This window comes from Equus przewalskii, chromosome 18 (genome assembly GCF_037783145.1).
Source record: "Equus przewalskii isolate Varuska chromosome 18, EquPr2, whole genome shotgun sequence".
Lineage (NCBI taxonomy): Eukaryota > Metazoa > Chordata > Mammalia > Perissodactyla > Equidae > Equus > Equus przewalskii.
The window spans coordinates 35,303,677-35,324,609 of record NC_091848.1 but is presented as its reverse complement, the minus strand read 5'-3'; the positions used below and the strand labels follow the sequence as shown (position 1 = coordinate 35,324,609).

The 20,933-nt window shown below is 56.1% G+C and overlaps 1 protein-coding gene across 44 annotated transcripts in view; it reads right to left on the bottom strand.

Annotated features, from left to right (window-relative positions):
- Positions 1-20,933, bottom strand: part of TNK2 (tyrosine kinase non receptor 2) — a 40,576-nt gene that overhangs the window by 10,036 nt on the left and 9,607 nt on the right. For 14 of the 44 annotated variants that reach the window (XR_011529429.1, XR_011529430.1, XR_011529431.1 and 11 more), the window contains exons 2-9: positions 9,582-9,762; positions 8,466-8,536; positions 6,401-6,622; positions 5,354-5,506; positions 4,564-4,841; positions 2,957-3,083; positions 2,386-2,532; positions 2,202-2,296 (exon numbers count right to left, since the gene is read on the bottom strand). Coding sequence is in view for 37 of the 44 variants with exons in the window: in XM_070583499.1 (XP_070439600.1) it covers positions 2,202-2,296; positions 2,386-2,532; positions 2,957-3,083; positions 4,564-4,841; positions 5,354-5,506; positions 6,401-6,622; positions 8,466-8,536; positions 9,582-9,744 (1,256 nt within the window). In the remaining 7 variants the exon portion in view is untranslated. Of the gene's footprint in view, positions 1-2,201; positions 2,297-2,385; positions 2,533-2,956; positions 3,084-4,563; positions 4,842-5,353; positions 5,507-6,400; positions 6,623-8,465; positions 8,537-9,581; positions 9,763-13,074; positions 13,470-15,752; positions 16,032-16,429; positions 16,706-20,933 lie in introns of those variants that run through there. The other 30 variants (XR_011529434.1, XR_011529433.1, XM_070583523.1 and 27 more) reach the window with 15 other exon arrangements.

Below are 20,933 nucleotides of genomic sequence, written 5' to 3'. Positions count from 1 at the left end.
CTCTCTCTGTCCCCTGCCTGGTCCCCCAAGAAGCACTGAGCCTATAAAGTACATTAGAGCCAAGGGCTAGGGGAATCCCAGACTCTGGACTAGGAAACAGATACTGGAGACAGATCCACAAGCAGGGATCCGAGACTGACAGCAAAGCACAGATATGGAGAAAGCTGAGAGCAGGTGGAGAAACAGACAGAGAGCCACATCTACAAACCCAGACTCAGGGACACACAACAACAGAGAGCCCATCCACCCGAAGACATGGAGACAGAGCCAGCCAAACAAACACAGATATTCAGACACCGAGAAAACAAGGAGGCAGAGGTCAAGCTGTGGTACCACCGACACACAGCCCCACTCCCAAAGCCTCACCGGCTGTCGTGGCCTCCTGCCCCTCACCTCCCACCTCTTGAGCAGCTCCAGGAACCAAGTGCAGGCGCTGTGGTCCAAGTCGGGCTGTTGGCCCTGGAGGAGGAGCCCAGCGAGCCCACACTGGCAGGCAGCAGCAGAGCCAGCAGCTGGGGCCCAACCGGAGCCTATGACGGAAGGGCTGGGCAGGCCACGCCCACAGTGGCCTCCCAGGAGGAGCGGCTCCCCTGACCCCTCCTAAGGCCTGCCTCGCCTCCAGTGGTGACCCAGCTCCAGAGACACACACCCCAAAAACACATGAAGCTCCTGAGTCACCCCCTGGGGAACATGGGGCCCTGGCACACAGGCCCCCACGGGGAGCAAGGTATGGAGGAAGTAAAGATCTGGGGACTACATGGCACTACAGGCGTCAGGTCCAAGGTCCTCTGGCTCCCGGAGGTGGGAATGGTTGCAGGCTCAGACTTCTGGCATAAGGTCCTGCCATGCACCTCCAGAGGAGCCCTCAGCCTAGTCTTCCTATTTCCAGACTGTTCCCCAGAATGCCACGCCTGCCATCCCTGCCTTGGCCCCTCAGCTCCAAACCACAGACTGTATTCCTGCCTGTCCCCCAGGCCTCTCTTCTTCTAGAAGCTTTCTGCTTCTGTCCACCACCACTGACTCCCCAACCATACCCCTCCCCCAACACAACTTGCTGGTATGTCATTCTTAGTCCCAGATACTGGGCCCAAAGGCAGGGGGAGCCCTTGGCTGGGGAAGAGATGCTGGGGCCACAGTGGGTGCAGGTCATTTTCCTCCACAACCAGCCTGATTCCAGGGCCTACTCCATCACTCTGACTCAGACCCAGAGGCTCTCCCCTCTCACCAACCCCCATGAGGCACAAGGTCTAACCAAAGGCCCCAGACTCCCAAACCTGAAGTCCAGGGAGAAAGGGCTCTGTGGGAAGCAGCCCCTACCCTCATCCCTGTCTGGCTCTGAGTCAGAGGACCTGGGAACGCAGGGAATTTCCTCTGCCTCACTCCTCTTCCTGGTCCTCCATGCTCACCCCCTACCCCAAAGGCATCTCAAGCCTGCCCTGCCCCAACCAGTTCCTCAGACACCCTGGGGATCAGATAACAGAGGGTGGGGTAAGGGTGGGTGGGGCTTCCACAGTAGGCGGCTTGAACCGCAGGGGCTACGGGTAGGAGACAGTGACTCAGGAGATGCTGCCTGTGGGCAGAGATCCACGTTGCCAGGTGTGAGGAGGAGGAAGGGTTCAGGAATACAGGGCCTGCGAGAGGAGCCTGGGCAGTAGCAGGGCGGGGGGCTGTGGATGGACAGCAGAGGATGGAGGGGAGCCCTGGGAGAGAGTAGTGGGGCTCAGTGGGAGGGCAGAGGCTGCCAGGAAGAGGGTGGGGCCGCTCTGGGTACTGAAAGGCACCCAGGTGGGCAGTCCAGAGTCTTTATCCTGAGAGGAAGCAGGGAGGGGAGGGGAGGGGAGGATTAGAGAAGGAATGTTAGGAGTTCCAGAGTCCCCAGCTGTGGCCTTGAGGCCAGGCTCAGCCACTTCCTATGCCTCACGTAACACCACAAGGGCAGTTTGGCCCTGACCCACACAGCCAGGGCTAGAGTCCAGTGGGAACAGGCGGTGGTGTGGCGGGGTTGGGGTGGTGATGGCAGCCAAATCCCCTGGGAGCGGCGGCACCTGCATACCAGGGGCGGACACAGGCCTGTCCTCCTCTCCCGCGGCATGGCTCAGGCCCACCACAGCCTGTGGGTTGCTGGGGGACTTTGGAGGCAGAAGAGCTCTTGCCCACAGGGCACCTTCAAGGCAGTGCTGGTGCAGTCCCGTGCTCCCTACCTCCCCTCGATGACGGTGATGACATCGTTCATCTGGATATGCAGCTTGTCTGGTTCTTCAAAGTCCTGAAGGGCCCGCATGTCAGTGGGCTGGGCCTGGGGGCAGAGACAGGTCATTGACCTGCCCAGGACCGACCCCTGATTGGGCCACCAATCCCAGCCACCATGGGCAGACAGGCCCCCACCTCCAGTAGGAAGTCCCGCAGGGCCACAAAGGTGGGTCTGTCCTCTGGCTTGTGAGCCCAGCACTGGACCATGACGTTGTAGATGTCCTGGGGGCAGTCCTCGGGCCGGGGCAGGCGTTCCCCTTCCTTGTCAATCTTATGCAGGATCTGGTGGTGGGGTGGTGCAGGTTGAGGACGAGCAGAGCCCCCAGCTCTTCACTTCCCACCTTCCCTCCAGCTCACGGAACAACTAGAGCTACAGGCCACCATGCCTGCACCCCAAAGAAGAGGTCTACCTATGTCAGGGGGCCAATGCCTGGGCCTCTGACCCTTACCCCATGGGTCTAGGGCCTCCTGACAGGTGGCTGCAGCAAGGGCTAAGAATGTGAGCAAAGCCCAGTCTGTCACTCTCCTGATCACTCGGGGCCCTTCTGTTTGCTCAGCTATCCAAGAGGTCATGCAGACACAGGGCATCGGGGACGGGACTCCGGCAGACAAGACCAGTTCCAAGGGGACCAGGTTGGAAGCGAAGGATCAAATCAATGCTTGCCCTCCCCCAACCCTGTGGGGAGCACATCGCCAGCCCCCTCACCTGACTGCCATTGAGGCCAATCCAGGGCTCCTGGCCATAAGTGAACATCTCCCACAATGTGACCCCAAACATCCAGGTGTCACTAGCATGGGAGAAGGTACGTGTCTTCAGGCTCTCGGGGGCACACCTGGCAAAGGCAAGGGTCAGACAGAAGAAGGAATCTCAGGGAACCACTCACATCAGCCCCAATGGATGTAAAATGCTCATTCAATAAGAGTGCTGTTGCCCCGTCTGCCAGGCTCACCAGCAGGAGCTGGGGAAACAGTACGACGTGGACAGGGCAGGACTTCTTGACTGTGGGGGGCACAAACTTGGAGAAAATCATCTCTGCTCAGATCTCTTACCCACATGCAGCCTGGGATGGGGAGACGGTGAAGGTCCCAGGTGAGGGAAGCAGGGAAAGGAAGAAGGTCAGAGGCTCCGGGAGGTGGGAGGCGGATAAGGTCTCAGGCTGCTTTCTAATTGTGGTGGGAGGATGACAATTTCCAGATTTTGGGCAGGAGCCTAGGATTTGGGTCACTTCAGCAGGAAGCTGTGGGTGGGAAATTTGGATAGGGCCTGGGGAAGAACCAAAATGGGTGGGAACAGCCACACTGGCTTCACCCAAACATCCCCACACTCGGTCCAGGACTCCCTCTTGGGGGAGGAAGAGAACCACCACTGCGGGGAAGCCAGCAAAGGGGGTTCCAGGGTGGGCTGAGGCAGAGAGTGAGAGGACTCTGCCCTAGGTGGGGAATCAGAAGATCGTTCATGAGACTGGAGAACTGGCCCTGCCACACAAAGGGGTTGGGACCTAGGGAAAGCCACTCAAAATCTCTAAGCCTTGTGTTCCTTGTTTGTGAAATGGGAATAACAATAATCTGCTCACTTCACTGAGTTGTTTGCAGGGGGCTGCATAAAAAAATGTGACCTTGTAATTTACCATCTGAACCAGGACGCTTGAGTACGGAAGGGGGTGCTACTAATTACTCCAGGACAACAGGCATAATCCAGGAGGGACAGTCACCCCAGGTGTAATGTCAGTCAGTTATTAATTAGGGTGACTGTCCCTCCTGGATTAGAAGGGCCCTCTGGCAAGCAGAACTAGACTGACTCCTCCCACCCCAAAGCAGGGAGACCACACTCCTTAGGGTGCTTCAGACACCAGAGGACCACAACGGTCTCAGCACAGGATAAGCTTACACAGCAGGCAGGGCCAGGTACTACCCCAGCATGCAGGTGAACATCCCTGGTGACAGTCTCCAAAGCCCAATGTGGTCTGTTCCTGCCTGCCACTAGCTGTACCTGGAACATGCTCACCAACCAGTATTTGCCTGGTTAACTTCTGCTGATATTTCAGGGGCTTAATGTTTAATTCTCCAGGAAGCCTCTATGAGTCCCCACAGCACCTATCCCGGTGCATTCCAGTACCTGGCACATGGGCCCTCAAGAATTCCTGGATGGATGAGTGAATGGATGGGCACACAAGAAGGGCAGCCCAGGCCCAGAACAGACAAGGGATGTTGTGAGTATAAAGGCCCTGGAAGCTCTGAGGTCTGGGTGTGCAGGGGACAGGGTGGGGCAGGGTGGGGTCCAGGCCCTGTGAGCTGGCAGCACCTGCCCCTCACCAGGCAAAGGGCACCTTGCGATGCTCCTGCATGACGTAGTGGTCGTCATTCTGGGGTAGTGCTCGCATCAGCCCGAAGTCCCCGATCTTGACCAGGTCACGGGTGGCCAACAGCAGATTGCGGGCAGCCAGGTCACGGTGAATAAAGCGCTTGGACTCCAGGTAGCCCATGCCCTCAGCCACCTGCACAGCATAGCGGCTCAAGGTACCCAGGAGGAAGTGGCCCTGATGCTTGCGCAGCCGGTCCAACAAAGATCCCAGAGGCGCCAGCTCTGTCACCTGTGGCCACAGAGGAGGCGGGAAGAAAAAGCGTGACTAAGCCCTGCCCCTCCCTCAGCACCCCATGCTGGGCTCCCAGTTGCTCTCCTGAAAACCTAGATCTGCTCAAGCCATATTCAATGCTCCTACCTAGCCTGTCCTCTGGGGACCTCTAGGAGTCCCACAGCTTCTCAATCCCTTCCCTCCAGGCAATGTGGGAAACTGAGGCCCAGAGAAGCAACCCAAAGAGCCTCAGGTTAGAAATTCCAAAAACTAAACTCTAGGGCCACCCTCTCCCACGAGTATAACTCTCTGCCAATGAACATGAGCAAAATCCAGAGGTATACGTGGGCTCCAGCGCACACAGTCAATTCTGGGCCAGGCCTGTTAGCCCCTTTCCCGTATCAGGTGGGGACCAAAGCAGGATCTGGAGGACTTCTGACATTCGTCAGGATGAAGAGAGTGACCACAGCACAGGCAGGAGGAGGGGCAGACCTGGGGGCCCAGAGCCCAGAGCCCTTCCCCATACTCACCATCTTCATGGGCGGTGTGAGCACCACACCGTAGAGGCGAATGAGGTTTCGATGGTCAAGCGAGTGCATGGCATTGACCTCCCGGATGAAGTCGTCCATGGCCTCTGGCTGGCTCAGCACATCAGGCTTCAGGCACTTCACAGCCACACTCACCTGCCCAGAGTGGGACTGAAGGGAGTCAGGACAGGCCCTAGCCACCAACACTGAGCTGCTCCTCCCTCCAACTCAGCTCAAACATCCCTGCCTCAGATCTGCTCTTCCAGGCAGGTGATGGTGTCACAGGTGCCTGTGGCCTGGCTGACCCCCAGGGGCCATCAGCTGGGCCTCCCTTCCTCGGCAAATGCCCAGGTTAAATAGCGACCATAAGGTAAGAGATAACCAGTACGATGACAGAATATTAAAATGTCATAACAAAATGGAATATTAAAAGTGTTTATGGTTTAAAAGTAAAATGTTTTAAATAAAATGCCCAAAAACTAGTCTATGGTGACAGACATCAGAATAGCGGCTTCCCTTGGAAGAAGGGGCTACACAGTGGAACAGAGATGAGGGAGCCTTCCAGGGAGCTGGAAATGTTCTAGGTCATGATCCGGGCAGTGGTGACATGGGTCCAGGCACACGTGAAAATTCACTGAGCTGTATCCTCAAGAACTGTATGCTTTATTGTACTTATTATTGTATTTTAAATACGATGCCAAGACCAAAGGGCAAGATTTAAAAAGTTGTATCCAAAACGTGTACCTTAACTAAATTCAACAATACACCCTAGGAGGGAGAAAAGGCAGAAATGCTAACTCTGCTTCCTCTGAGTAACGGGATTATGGGCAATTTTTTTTTCTTAGTTTTTAAATAGTCCCCAACTTTATAATAAGCAAATGATTTTTGTAATTGAAAAAAGAAACAGATGTGTCTAGTTAAACCGGAGCATGGACTCCAGGGTGAGTCACTTTGCAAGCTATCACCAGCTCGCTTCACAACCCAGCAGCGTGGACAGATCCACCTAGAGGGCGGAGCGGGGCCTCACCCCACAGGACCCAGAAAGCTCACCGTCTTTCCCGAGGGGGCGTCCCACTCGCCCCTGCGCACCACGCCAAAGGAGCCATCTCCCAGTTTCTCGAAGAGATGCAGGTCCTTCTCCCCAATGAGGCAGGTGAGGCTCTGCAGAGGCCCCTCGCCTGCTGGGCCCCCTGGGGTGGGTGAGGTCTTCCGGAAGGTGCTCTGAGAGTGATGAGCTGGGAATTCAGCCTCCAGCCGCTTTCCACTGAACACCTGTTTGAAGGCAGCCAGGGGCCAGATGGAACACTGAAGCCCCAGGGCTAGTCATTCAGTCCCGCCCCACTGGGTCCTCGGCTAGGCCTCTAGATAGGTCCTGGCTTTGCCAAACTGGAGGCCCACGGCCCCTCCGGACCACACCCCCAAATGGAACCCACAGTGTGGTCTCAGGGTGTGCACCAGAAATGGACTGACAGGCATGTAGCTTGTGGCCTCACACCCAGCTGTGGGGTCAGAGACAACTCAAAGCCACTCCAGGCACCACCTTCTGCCCAACCCGTCCCTCCCTGTCCCCCCTACCCCGCACAGTCTCCAGCCCCTAACCCGAGCAGATGGGCAGGAGCCTGAGGGGCCCTCCACAAACACCTCCCTGTCCATTTTTAGCCCTGGCCCCTTCTCTGAGTTGCCCATTTGGCGCTGTCTGTCCACCCTCCCCAGGGAGTCGGCTGCCCTTCATCCTGGCAGCGGAGAGGATAATTTGAGCCTGACATTGGACCGTGAGTGTGTGCAGGGCGGGTGCAGATGAAGCAAGGCTTTGCTAGGGAAGGGCCTGGGAAGACAACTGGGCCTCTGGAGGGACGCCTAGAGCTGAGGCTCAGAAAGAAGGAAAATTAGGGAGGACTCTGCAGCCTGGGGTGGAAAGGGAAGGGCTAAAAGTCAGGGGACAGGAGGAAGGAGGCCCTGAAGGTCAGAGCTGGCTCCATCAGTGGCCACTCCCACCAGGGCACACAAGGCCATGGCTTCAGGCTGCAGACTGTGCCCAGTTGGGCCCCTGCCTCCCAAGGTTGGCAGAGCCTGTCTGTATGGGGTAGGCGGCATCTCCAACCTGGGGGCCTCTACTGGCTGCTGCTCCATCCCTCCTCCCAGTAACCGAGATCCCTTATGTTTACAAGCAATGTTCAGCTGACAAGGCCCTTCACAGCCTTTATCTCAAGGGACCTCCCCCACGGCCCTGTGAGGTGAGCTGGGTGATGTGGCCAGCACCGTTTTACTGAAGACATGCCTCAAGTCTGGCCCAGGGACCTCCTGCAAGTCAGGGGTAGATCCAAGACCCTGAATCCTGGCATACCACACAGCTCTTCCTCCCACCTTCACCCGCCCCACACACTCCTCCTTCCCTAAAACCTGGGCAAGGGACCAGGACAGTGTCCCCAGAAAAGGCCACAGGATCCCAAGAGACAGCCCCTTTGCCAGATGGCAGCCAGGAAACCTCTACTGCCCAATCGCGGTCCAGCTGTTCTGCCCTGCCCGCCCCCCACCCCAGCCCTGAGGCCAGAAGTGGGGAGGGAAGGCCCTGGCTGGTTCACTTCCTCCCACATTGTCTTCCAGACAATGGGCAAAGTTCCACTGAGTCAGACCAGGCACTCACCACTACAGAGACCAAAATTAGGGCAAAGGGCAGGGGGGTAGGCTGAGGGGAAGGATGCTGTCAGCAGGGCCAGATGACCAGAGAAACCTCTACAGACTAGGGAGGGGGAGGAGGGAAGCACAGCAAAGATGTCCTGGATCCAGACAGTCCCCACCACCCCACGCTGGACACCAGCCCCAACACTCAGACAGAGCAAGGGCTCCAGTTACAGGGCACTTGTCAACGAGTGCCCAGCACCACCGCACAGCAGGAGGGACGTGAAACCATGGCTATACGCAGGCTGCTCACATGCCGTCTCTGGCGGAGACAGACACTCAGCCAGGCAGCTCTGCAAGTACCCTGCCCGATAAGACCCTGGAGGAGGGAGGTCAGTACAAAGTGTGAGATTATACCTGCCCGGGAATGGGGGAAGGTTCCCAGGACTAACACCAGAGTGGGGCCCCACGAGGCTGCCCACCCCATCTCACACACCTTGCTCATCCAGGACTTGCGTTTGCACATGGCCTTTCTCCTCTTCACAGCCTCCCACAGCCGCCGCTGGCCTGTGGGGAGGGAAGGGGAGCCATGTGGTTAAAGTGGCTCACAGCCCACCAGGAGGCTGCTGCCCACCTGCAGGCGTCCTCGCTCCCCCTGAGGTGGGTCCACCACTACATACTGCCCAGCACAATGACACCAAGGAAACAAACCATCCCAACCAACCAGGGGCGGCAATTAACTAGACGGTCACTGCATTCCACTTCTACACAGGGGTTCTCAAAACTAGGAGGAGGAGTTTAACCACCAAAATTGAACAGAAGTGCTCTTTTCCCTACTCTCAAGGAAAAAAAAAAATCAAGGTAACGGATAGAATTTTCCCAATTTTGAGTTTTCTCTCATATAATTTTACTATGTTACTGCCATCAGCACCAAGTATCCAGGCCAAAAGCAGCATGAGGGTCTAAGTCAGCACATTATTACTTATTTAGCTATTTTAAGTTGAATGCACCCATAAGTTTCTAATGTTCTACAAAAAACACACTGACTTCTAGATGCACAATCACCACTCTTAGGATCAATACATAGAAAAGAAATGAGTTCAACTTAGAGAGCATATCTTTGTGAGAGAGACAAAGAGAGAAAGAGACAGATTAAGAGAAAATCAGCAAACCATCTGAGGGCTTGTAATCTTTCCTTCTCCATAGAGATCGCTGGACATCGACCCCTCTGGTGTTCAGAATGGTGAAAAGAACAGACTCAATTCTACTAGGGAGTGGGGAGGGGGGTTTCTAACAGAGGAGGAGATGGAGGAAATACATCCTACAAACATCCAAACAAACAAAAAGGGGTGTGTAAGTAATTCTGAGGAGCCAGAGCTGTAAGTGACGACTCCTCAAACGCCAATTCAGCTTCACAAGTGCACACTGTCCTCACACACTCACTGTGGGCAGCATCTCCTGCTGCCCCTCCACCCCACCTCGGGGGTTCTTGGACAGCAGCTAGGCCACCCCATGGAATAAAGGGGGCAGGGAGGGCTCTTTCATGCAGTTGGTGGTCCTGAGGATAGAGGAGGTAAATGGCAACCAAGGCCAACTCAACGGCCCCACCTACCAGGCCGGCCCATGCCAATCTTCTCCAGGTCCTCATTCTTGACATACTCAAAGTGGGACAGGCGGGTAACATTGAGGTCGTCGCGGAGCCGCAGGAAGTACTGTTGCAGCTGCACCTCGGACAGCAGCTCCAGCAGCCAGCCCGTGCCCTCCTCCGGCTGCATGCTGCTGCTCCCCAGCCTCTGTGGGGAGGGAAGAATGGCTCAGGGACCAAGGGATGCAGGGAGGTAACAGGGGACGCTGCCTCGAGTGCCCTGGACTCACCCACATCCTACTACACTGCTGCGGGGAAGGACTCAAACCACCGTCTTGCTCCCCCAAAATGGCTGTACAGAATGCCTGGACCCACCTGCCCCGCTTCCTGCCAGCAACAAAGGTAGATAAAGGGCAGCGGGGATAGAGCCCCCGCCCTGGAGTCAGGGTCTTGCTCTCAAAACCTGTGATCCACGGCCAAATGACCTGAGGTTGACTCCTCTGTTCTCAGGTTCCCCATTGGCTCTTAAACTCTCCTGGAGTCACAGCCCTTTGAGAATCTGATGAAAACTATCGATTATGTCTCCAGGCGAATATATATTCTCAATCATAGAGTTTTAATGAAAAATTTGGGGGGAGGATGCAGTGGTTGCAGTGTCCCTTGAGACCCATCCATGGGCTTCCCAGACCTGATGGACCCCGCAGAAAGAGCTCGGGACTAGACAAGCTCTAGCTGAGTTCCTCCCAAGGCCTGACATTGCCAGAGCCTCTCCCCTAATCCAGAGACCACTCCACAGGCCAGCACTCGAGTGCCTCCAGGACCACGGGGAGGGGAAGACAAGAGGGAGGGCAGGGGCTCAAAGAGCAGCACTGCTCAGCTCCCGTCAATGGCTGACACAACAGACTGTGTGGCCCAGTGTTGTCAAAGCTTTCAACTGTTTCAAGAAATACCAGAAATCAATCTGTATGTGAAACCTCACCATTAAAAGTTTTTTTGGAAAGGTAATATATGCACATGGTAAAATATTCAAAGGGCACACAGGAACCATAAAGTCTTATTCCCTCCCTCACTGCACAGCTGCCTAGCTCCCCATCCCCAAAGCCGGCTGCCATCAATGGCTCTTAGTCTCCTTCTAGATTTCGCTTTTCCCCCACATAAATATTCACGTTACCCACACCATTCTGTTCCTTGTTTTCACTAAACATTATATCTTCCTCTTGACTTTTTAACTATGTCAACAAATTCATGTTTGAAATATACACACACACGTAATGTGCTGGCCAAACAGAACACACATGCAGGCCACAATCAGCCAAAGGGCCACCAGTGAGTGACCTCTGACTTACACTCTCTTGGGCCCAGAGAAAGAGGCCAGTGGCACCCTCAAAGCTAAGCAGCCTGACCCACCAGACACCAAACCCATCCCTGTCCAAATAAGACATTCGGAGCTCAGAACTAGGCCAAGGCCAGCCCCTGACCTGTGTTCAATCCCCACTGAGAAAAACAGGCAGGAGGGAAAAGGCTAGCTGCCCTGTAACCCCCCCTCCTCCCCAACTTGGAGGTGGCCTTGTTCCCCAGCTCTCAGCACAGGTTGCACTAAGAGAAGCAGGCGCTCACAGTCCAGGCCCAGCATGAGCCTCCTGCCCCGACAGTTCCCAGCGGTGCCGTCCACCCAGTGCCAGGAGTTCCGCCTTTCCCAGGAGCTCAGAACAGCACAAAGAATGACAAACGGGAACGAGAAGCCCTCCGTTCAAACCCTGGCTCTTCCACCAAGGCGGCTGGGCCAGAGGGAAGTTTCCAAACTTCAAGCTGTAACCCTTTACCCAGACGGTTCTCAGGAGGGCCAGACAACCCCCTAGGGGACATTTTTGGTTGTGACGATGTTGGGGGCCGCTAGTGGCATTTAGCGGGTGGTTGGGGGAACAAGAACACAAGTTATCCAGCAATGCCCCAGGACAGCCTCACACTGTCTCAAATCCCACACAACTGAATTCATGCAGGTGAAAAATTTGTTTATAATCATCTGAACCTAAAATCAAATTCCACTTTATACCTGAACAAGAAAGTACTTCTGCAGTTTTAACACACACTGAATTTTCCTGGAGTGGAACCGCTGTGTAAATGGAGGGAAAACTGGCCTCTGCTTTGTCCAGAACTTAGCAAAAGTTGTTCACTGTTCAGAAAAATGTCCCTGAAGGCAACTCATCCTTATTATTCCAAAACTCCCCTCTCACTCGGCACTTGGAGATGCTGCCTTCGAGGTTCTATGGAGGTCTCAGCACCTGACGACTTCATTATGTCATATGTACTGATGCACTGGAATACACAAAATGTTACAATTCTTTCCCTTTTATTTCTCCTTTATATCATAGGTGACATTATGTTGACTGACTATCTACACACGCACACAGTAAACAGGTCATATTTCAATTAATGTTTTTTAAGAAGAATAACAATAAAAATAACTCCAACACTTCAACTACACTTACTATATGCCAGGCAGAGTTCGAAGCATTTAGCTGTATTAACTCCCTTACCCTCAATAAACCCATCTGTTACCAACAAGATGGTGTGGGCTTCCCAGGGCAGGGCACCACTGCTTTCCAGAAGAAAGCCCCCAAGGTGCACTGTGAGAACCACTGACCTAGGCAGCCCGGCCAGGCAGGGCCAGCCAGAATTTTCACCATCACTGCCCTGTCCCTGGAGCAAAGTGACCCTACCCCCTACACAGCTCAGGGCTGAAGGCCCCCTCCTCTTCTGCTCCAGTCCCAAGTCCCAGGGTTCCTGGCTCCCCAGTCTAGCCTCCTCTGGGGTAGGAGGCAGCAGCTCCTGAGAACAGCTCAAAGCCTTGTCCTGGGTGGACGGGGCTGGGGGAGACCCAGAGGCCCTTCCCCTGAAGCTGCTTAGAAAGCACAGTCCAGCGTGTTCCTCTTCTCTGAAACATCAGCTAAGAAATCTCCCTGCTCAGCTGGACACTCCCCTCCCTGCGCCCCAACCCCAGGAACAGGGCTGCTCTGCAGTGAGGAGTGTGTGGGAAGACTGGGACGAACCGTGGGATCCTGGGGAGAAGGCGGCAGTCAGGGTCCCGGTCCTGCCTCTACCACCAAGCCCAGGATGACCCTGGACAAGTCCCCTCCCCTCCCCTAAGCCTCTCTCCAGCCCAAGTTTCTTTGTTTGTGAAGCACAGAGCACGCCGCAGCCTCCCCCAGCTCTGACAGTCTCCAGTTGTGTGTGTGCCCGGCCCCCAGCACAGGCCAGAGCCCGCACACCTGTGTCTGACGCGTGCAGCTCTCATGGCGGGCACGCACACTTCTCGCACACACTTTTCTAACACACTTGCCAACAAGAAGGCAGCAGCCGGAGAGGAGAGGCTGCTCAGCCCAGGCCCCCCGTCAAGCCCTCACTGGAGGGGCCCCTCAGCCATTCCCAGCCCTGCTCTCTGCCCTCAGTGAAGTGCTGGCTCTGAGGAGCTGGTCCAGCCCCCAGTCAGTCCGACCCCCGGCCCCGGCCCCCCACTCACTGTGTACAGTCGTCGCCGTAGTCTGGCCAGGAGAGGGAAGGAGAGCTCTAGGCCAGGAAACCGCCGAGCTGCTGGCATCTCCACGGAGGAGCTGGACCCCCTGACTGGGTCACTGGGGCTCTGGCCCGAGAAGTGGAGGAGCAGGGGCCTCAGCTCTTGAGTTTCAGGTTCTGCCCAGAAGGGAAGTGGGCCAGAGGTTTGCCCCAGGAGACCCCAGAATCCCACACTAGGGGTGGGAAATGGGGCAGAAGAATAGGGTGGGCCCGTTCTCTCGGCTGCACAGCTGTTTCCACAGCTGGCTAGTCTGGCAGCGAGCAGGTTAGCTCTTCTCTGGGCTGACTGCAGCCCGGGTCCTCTGTCCTGTTTCTCTGTCTTCTCTCCAGTGCAGTGGTCACAGCTCCAGCCCTACTCCCTGGCTCCCCCACCCAACTGCCCGCCCTCCCTCCCTCCTCCTCCTCCCTCCCTCCCCAGCTGAGCAGCTCTGACACTGGCTGAAAAAGGACCTTTCTGAATCACTGCCAAGAGGGCGGCGGGAATGGGGGGACTCTCCCTCCCAGCCGCCCGCGCTAGCCCCCCTGCCTCCCCAGACACAAGGCCCCCTGTCTCTAGCTTCCATCCCAGCCTCCAGAGTTGTAGACAACTCCTGGGATTTTTAGGTGGGGGCTATGCGAATCAAGTAGCAATGTTCAAAGAAGGGTTGCAGGCCCCCATATGGGCTTGTGTGGGGCTGTGGGGGCTAGTACACAGCCCGAGCTGGGGGCTTAGACCCCAGAAAATCATTCCTGGACTCTGCAGGCAGACCCTTCAGAGACCCTCCCCCATCTCCCAGTCCCAGCCTTGGCTGGGCGTCTCCTGGCTCAGGCCCTAATGTGGCCCTGTTACCCTGGTGCCCGACGGAAATAGGAGGCCGGCAGCCTGCCAGAGGAGGGCAGTCCAGCCAAGAACAAGGGGGGGTGGGGGGAGGAATCTCCTCCCCCTCCCTGGGGTTGCCTTGTCTGCTGCCCACAACACCCAGGGTGCCTCCTCCCCAGATCAGCTGGCCAACAGCCAAAGCCCCCTCAAAACAAACAAATATGCCCCTAGCTCCTGCTGGGATGCCCCCACCCCAAAGCTGTGGGATTCCACACTGTAGGATGTCTCTTGTATAGCACCCACACACAAAGACAACAGCCCCAGCTAAAGGGAACTGGAGACACTCCATCAAGCCCCCGTGGGCCCCCCACGTTCCTAGAGCTGACAAATGATCCCTCTGCCCCTCCTCAAGAGCGCCAGCTGCTCTTACACGCCGCCTCGCTACAGCCCCCAGACACACCTGACAGCTGCAGGAAGTCCTCTCAGGCTCCCTTGGCCCCCCCCAGCCATGCCCAGGGAGCCCCTGTTTCTTGCACACTGCTCTCTTGTCCTTATCCAGCTGGCCAGCAGCTCTGGGAGCCCCAGCTGGCCGGTGGGGTAGGCAGCTGGGGTGAGGAGTTTTGGGGAGTCAGCATCCCAGGCTCTTTCCAGGGCCTCTCTCAGTGCTTGACCCCCTTGAAAGGGAAGTATCTGAAGAGACAGGCATTTCCTGCTCCGACCCTGGGGAGTGGGACGGGGGGTGGGACACCCTCAGCAATCAGTCCCTCTTCTCTATCCCTGTCATCCACCACCCAAAGCCAAAGCCTGTGGAGCCAGCCAGGTGCAGCCGCTCTCAGTCCAAATGAACCATGGTCTGAGGCTGGGGTCAGAGTTAACGAACAAGATGAGGTCAGGCCAAGGTCACACTGGAGCTGACTCTTCCCCAAACCCTGGAAGACAATACCCACAACTCAGAGAAGCCTACTGCCTCCCCTCCCACCAGGCACCACCCTGAAGGAAACCCAGGGACTGGGTGTCAGGGGACAATTTAAGCAGGATTACTCCTTCTATTGCAAGATGGGGGCTGCTGGATTGGAATGGCCAAATTAAAAATTCTAGCCACCCTCTGAAAGATGTGCCCCAAATCTACCAGAACCTCACGCCTGACTCTTTCCTTGGATGTCAGGTAAGGACGAGCCTCAGCAGCTTGCTCAGCAATCCAGCTGGGGGAGGTTGTGAGGAAAAGCAAAGCATGGTCAGGACTCAGAGCTCAGGCCTGCTTCTGGACCCCTTCTCCCAGTCCTGGAAAACAGCCCCCACCTCTCCACCCCTCGTCCTGTCAGCTACTGCCCTCTGCCGGCCAAGAGAGGAAGCGCTTGACCTCCAAAGGGAAGGGAATGGCCCCCTGAAAACGGCCATCATATTTTGCAAAGCAAATCGGGACATTTGGCTTCATATGCCTATTTGAAAGGCGAGTAAGTGGGAATGTCCAGGGCACAGGGACTCAGGGCCCATAAAAGACTAAACCCAAACCCTGGCAGTGCTTGCGGGGCTCCCATGGGGCTGTCGAAGAAAGCCCAAAGGGCAGCTTAATTGGGTCCCAGGAGACCTAGAGACACTGAGCAAGATGTCAGCATCAGTAACTCACCATCACTGACTCGCCACACCCCTCCCCACACACAAACACACGACTCTTCTTTACCCAGCCTGGCAGCCCCCAGGACAGGGGCATAGACACCCTTCACTCCTGAGAGGCTGCCGCAGAGAGCAGGGCTGGGTCCTCAGCTCAGCGGAAGATGGAGTGTAGGGCCCGGCTGCCTGGCTATCCCGCAGGCTTCCCCCATTACCTGCTCTCCCTCCTCGCCCCCAGCCAGGCGCCGATATGCAGATCTCTCCCCCATGGAACCCCAACAGCAGCGTTAGGGCCAGGGAGGGGAGCAGAGCCCTGCCGCACCCCCGCCCCTCCAGCGGCACCGGCGGCGTCACTGCCCTGCGCTCTGAGGGGCCGGGCCTCGAGCATCCTCTAGAAGGAGGGCAGGGGCCGCTAAAGCCTCAGCTGGGGAGGACCCGGTCCTTGGCCCCTGGGGCACGCACCCACAGCCTCACATCCTCCACGACGAGAGCCCGAGCTGGTGGTGGCAGTCTCTCTCGCTGGGCCTGCGGCGCCCCTCCCCCATCCCGTCCCAGCCTCCATTCCTGGGCGCCACCGCCTCTCTGCAGCGCCACCGGCTGACCCCCGGAGAGGCAGGTACCTGGGGCCCCACCCCCACTGACCACGGAGCCACAGCTTTCCTCAGCCCCTCCCCTCGGCCTCCTCCACGACCCCGGAGATCCACAGCCACCAATTAGGTCCCAGGGATTCAAGGGGCCCCCTTATTCCACTGATAAAGGGGGTCCATCCAAGAAGCTCACAGATGAGAAGCCCTGGCCTGACTCGACCTGAGACCCCCTCCCTCTAGACAGTGGGGCCTGAAGCCTAACCCTCGCCTGCTCGGCTTCCACTTAGCTCCAAGGATGCGCCCACCTGCCGGGCTCCCTGTCGCTCCACTGCGCGCTCCACTGCTCCGCTCGCCCGGCCCACTCCCCGCCCTCCGCCGAGGCCACGCCCCCGGCCGGCCCCCACGCCACTTCTCCACCTGGCCTTGACATCTCCCTGCCTGACCCCCAAGACGGCGGGCTGCGCGTATGGGAGCTCAGGCAGGGCAGAGTCCTGGGGGCTGACCTCTCTGGCCTCAGATGAGTGCCCCGTGTGCCCACACTCCCTGCCGGAGGAGCCCTCCAACACGCGCCCACGCACGGCTCCGTCACCCGGCCCTGGGGTGAGGCCACTGCTAGCGGAGGAAGTCCCACTGCAGAGGCTCCTCCTCTCCCTCCAGCCCCAAGGGCCCCAAGGCCCCACAGGCACACCCTCTCATTCTGCTGGCATCTGAAGCATCCACTGACTCCTTAGTACCAGGTATTTACGGCTCAGCTGGGAGCACCTTCACCCCTTTCGGGTTGGGGCAGAGGAGGAGGAGGATGCTGAGACCACCCCCTCACACACACACATTCAAGCTCCAAAGTGAGGAAAGAGACCCCAGGAGGGCTCTAGGGGAGCTCCCATAAGGCTCACTCTCCTCACAAGCTCCTTCTCCACCTTGAAGCATGCTGGGGTGGCAGGCGGCCTATTCTACGCAGCACCTCCTCTGCATCTCACTGCAGCTTTGGCAGAAACCCCTTTTGGGAGCAGCTGCAAGAACCCAAAGTCAGGAGGCTGTGGAAAAGGAGAGGCTGAATATGTCAGGCCCATCTCTTCTTCCCCTGGTTGGAGGAAGGGTCTGATCCAAACCATTCCTCCTTCTTACTTTCTCTCTACCTCCTCCCCCAGACAGTCCCCTGCCTCCTATGCCATCAGGTTACAAGATATCCACAGGATCCAAACTGCCTCTAGGATTTGAGCAATCTGCCCCACATGTACAGCCCTCTGGTCCACAACTTGCCCCCTATCTCTACAGGGAGCCAGGAGCGGCCAGGAACCAGGCTGCCTCTGCTGTCCACTCCCCTCCCCCAGCCTCTCCAACAGCATCAGTGAAGTGACAAATCCACACTGAGGAGCAGACGTGACATGTAATTTCCGGCCAAGAGGATTTTTCCAAAACAATCTACCGTATTTTCGGGAATATATGCCAACCCTACCTCCAAGCCAGCCGTCTTCTGCCTCTGCCCTCCCTCTTCTCCAAGCCCTGGAGGGAAAACAACATACTGGGGAGGAGTGAGGGGGCTTAGAGCTCCTCTCTCAGCCAGAGGATTATCTTGCTTCCACATGCCAGCCCCACCAAGCCCGGTCAGCCTCAACTCACCCGTCTGTGTGCACAGGGCCCAAGCTTCTGGACCAAGGCCAGGCTGGTTCCCTTCGGGACCTCATCCCAGAGGGAATTGCACCAGACAACCCCACACCTTCGGGTCAGCCTAGGTCTGACATCACACTGGTCTGGGGAGGAGGCTGGCCAGGGGCCAAGGGAGAGAAGGGGGTGATTCAGACCCACACCATGGCTGTCCACACCCTCTCCATCTCCAGGACACAGGGGCCCACCCCCTCTCAGGGGAGCTTGGCAGCTGAGGTCCTGAGGACAGGCAAGGCTGAGGTGTATTTGCCAGTGGTGCAAGGCCCACTGGCCCCAAGTCCAGCCCTCAAGTCATTCACTCTTCTCTTTCAATACTGGTACTTCCCAAGACTTTTGAACTCACCCTTCCTTCTCTTCTCAGTGGATGCTCCACTCCCTGGGGGTCACCTCCTCTCCTCCCAGGGCTCCAATTACCACCAGGTGCTGTCTGTCTCCATTCCGAAGCTCCTGAAGCTCTCGACCCACATTTCCAGACATTTACAGGACAGCTCCACCAGGAGGATGCACAGGTACCACAAATTCCACATGTCCAAACTGAGCTCATCATCACCCCCTTAAACTCAGCTCATGCATGCTCCTGTTTCCTGACTGAAAAAATCACAAGCCAACACCAGCCCCCAGGCTAGAAACCTCACCCCTGACCCCCCAACCATAATCCCTTACTTTCCCCACTGGGCAGGCCACAAAATCTTGTTGTTTCTGCCTCGTTATTCCTTCCATCAATACCATTGGGATCAAGAGTCAAACACACCTTGGCTGAAATCTTGGCTCTGTCACTTTCTAGTTGGGCACCTTTGGGCAAATGACTTAACCTCTAAGCCTCAACTGCCTCATCTGTAAAATGGGCACAAATAGTACCTTTCTAGAGGGCAGATTCAGTGAGGTCACGAGTAGTTAGGAGAGCACCTGGCACATGGCTGCCTACTGCTATTCTTGTCATCCGAACACAGACCTGAAGTCCTTCCCTGCTTACATCCTTCCGAACTCCTCACTGAGCCAAATACAAAGGCTTTCAGGATCCACTCCTTGCTTCTTTGTCCACCTCCACCTCCTATCATTTCCTTCAAATGTCTCCATGTTCCAACCAAGTCAAATACTTGCTTTTTCCTAAACACACCCTCTTCTTTAATTTTAATGTCTCTGAGCTATTCTCTTTGTTATACCCCTTTTCTTGGTCTACATGATGTACTACACACCTCTCAAAACCCAAATCAAATGTCATCTCCTCTGTAAATTCCCATTTCCTACCCCCATATGGTTATTTTTACCATGTTTCCCATGTTATTTTATTAAAATAATGTTTGAAAACAAGAGCGGTATAAACATAGTACATGCGGAAAATAGCCAAAAGAATTAAAATTTTTTTAATTATCCATCATGCTCTGATCCTTAAATGATCTTTATTCTGGCAACACTCTGTATTAATACATAATCCTATTGAGGGAGCCCTATGCAGACACCTCTATTGTGGTTTGCACATTGTAAAGTAACTAACCATCTGTTTATATCTGTCACTTTGCAGGCACCTGGTCAAGAGAGTTTGCCATCATACTTCCAGGGGATACCAGGAATAAGCCTGGCTTTGCTCCCCACCCCAGTATTTCTAACCCAGAAAAGAAAGCACATAATGAGAAGAGGGGTTGCCGATCTTATTATGCCACTCCTGTCTCCAGACCCACTAAGCTACTTTGTTCCCACAAAGCCGTTTCAGCCCCAGGGACAACACGACCAGTCCCTCAGGCAGAGGGAGAGCCTTGAATCGGCCTTCCCCACGAAGGCCGCCCTCTTGTCAGACTCTGCAGGGAGAGCTGGAGTACAGGATAGCACAGGGCTGATGCAAAGGAGGTCTGGTTTGTGAGACATCCCAGCCTTGCCAAGAGAGAAGGGGACGGGGGAGTGGCAGGGTGGAAAGGCAGGGCGCAGAAGCAGAGGCAGACATACCCTGTCCCACACACAGGGTCCCTCCTACATCTCATCTCCTTCAACTCCCATGGAGAAAGAGGTGTAACTTTCCGAGAGGAAAGGAACAGATCTGACTAAACAGCACAACACAGACCCGCACTGAACTCAATACCTCCCCATGTACCAACTTGGTATTGAAAGTATTTTGTAGTTGTTTCAAGCTCCACGCTAAAGACTGGCGTGCCACCCCTGACACCCAGAGAAAGGACACCGAGAGCCCTACCACATTCCTGGAGCATCCCTCTCCTGCACACAAACGCCACTTGTGTGTAACAGGACAAATTCCTGCAGCTGTCTGGGTCCTGTGCACATGCACACCAGGCATGCCTGGGTGCCAGGGCTGGAACGCAGGGCACTCCAGAGAGCTGCCTCTCACCAGCCCTCTGGCCCAGGCATCACCACGGCACCGAGGCCCAGCAGTGACTCCCAGAAGGGAAGAAGGATGCAGTCCAGCTCCCAGCAGCCACACACTCCCGAAGCTCTTCCAGGGCTGGGCAGAGACGGCCCAGCTGGTCACCCTGCCTGCTGGCTCAGGCCTCAGCCCATCCCACCCCCTCAGCAAAAGCCTACATCTGAAGGGGCCTATTGTTGGGCCCTGGAGGTGGAGTGGGAAAGAAGTCAGAGCTGTGAATTGGACAGCATTTACTCTGCCAGACAGACTGCTCATCCCCTTGGGACCACATCCATACCAGAATACCCAGGAGCTGGGAACATCCAGTGCAGGGCAGGCTGCAGGGCCCAGGAGAGGAAGGCCCAGGGCACCTGGAAGTGAGAGAAATGTCAGGGCCTTCAAGATACTCAAGATACCTTAAATCCCACTGTATCTTGCCCAGCCATTTTACCAATAAAGAAACTGAGACCCTGAAAGGGGAAGGAAGTTCCCCTCGCCCTGGTCTAAAGCACTTAAAAAGCTGTCACAGGGAGGGGCTGGACCCGTGGCCGAGTGGTTAAGTCCGCGCGCTCCGCTGCAGGCGGCCCAGTGTTTCGCTGGTTCGAATCCTGGGCGCAGACATGGCACTGCTCATCAAACCATGCTGAGGCAGCGTCCCACATGGCACAACTAGAAGGACCCACAACGAAGAATGTACAACTATGTACTGGGGGGCTTTGGGGAGAAAAAGGAAAAACAATAAAATCTTTAAAAAAAAAAAAAAAAAAGCTGTCACAGGGAATGAATCCCCA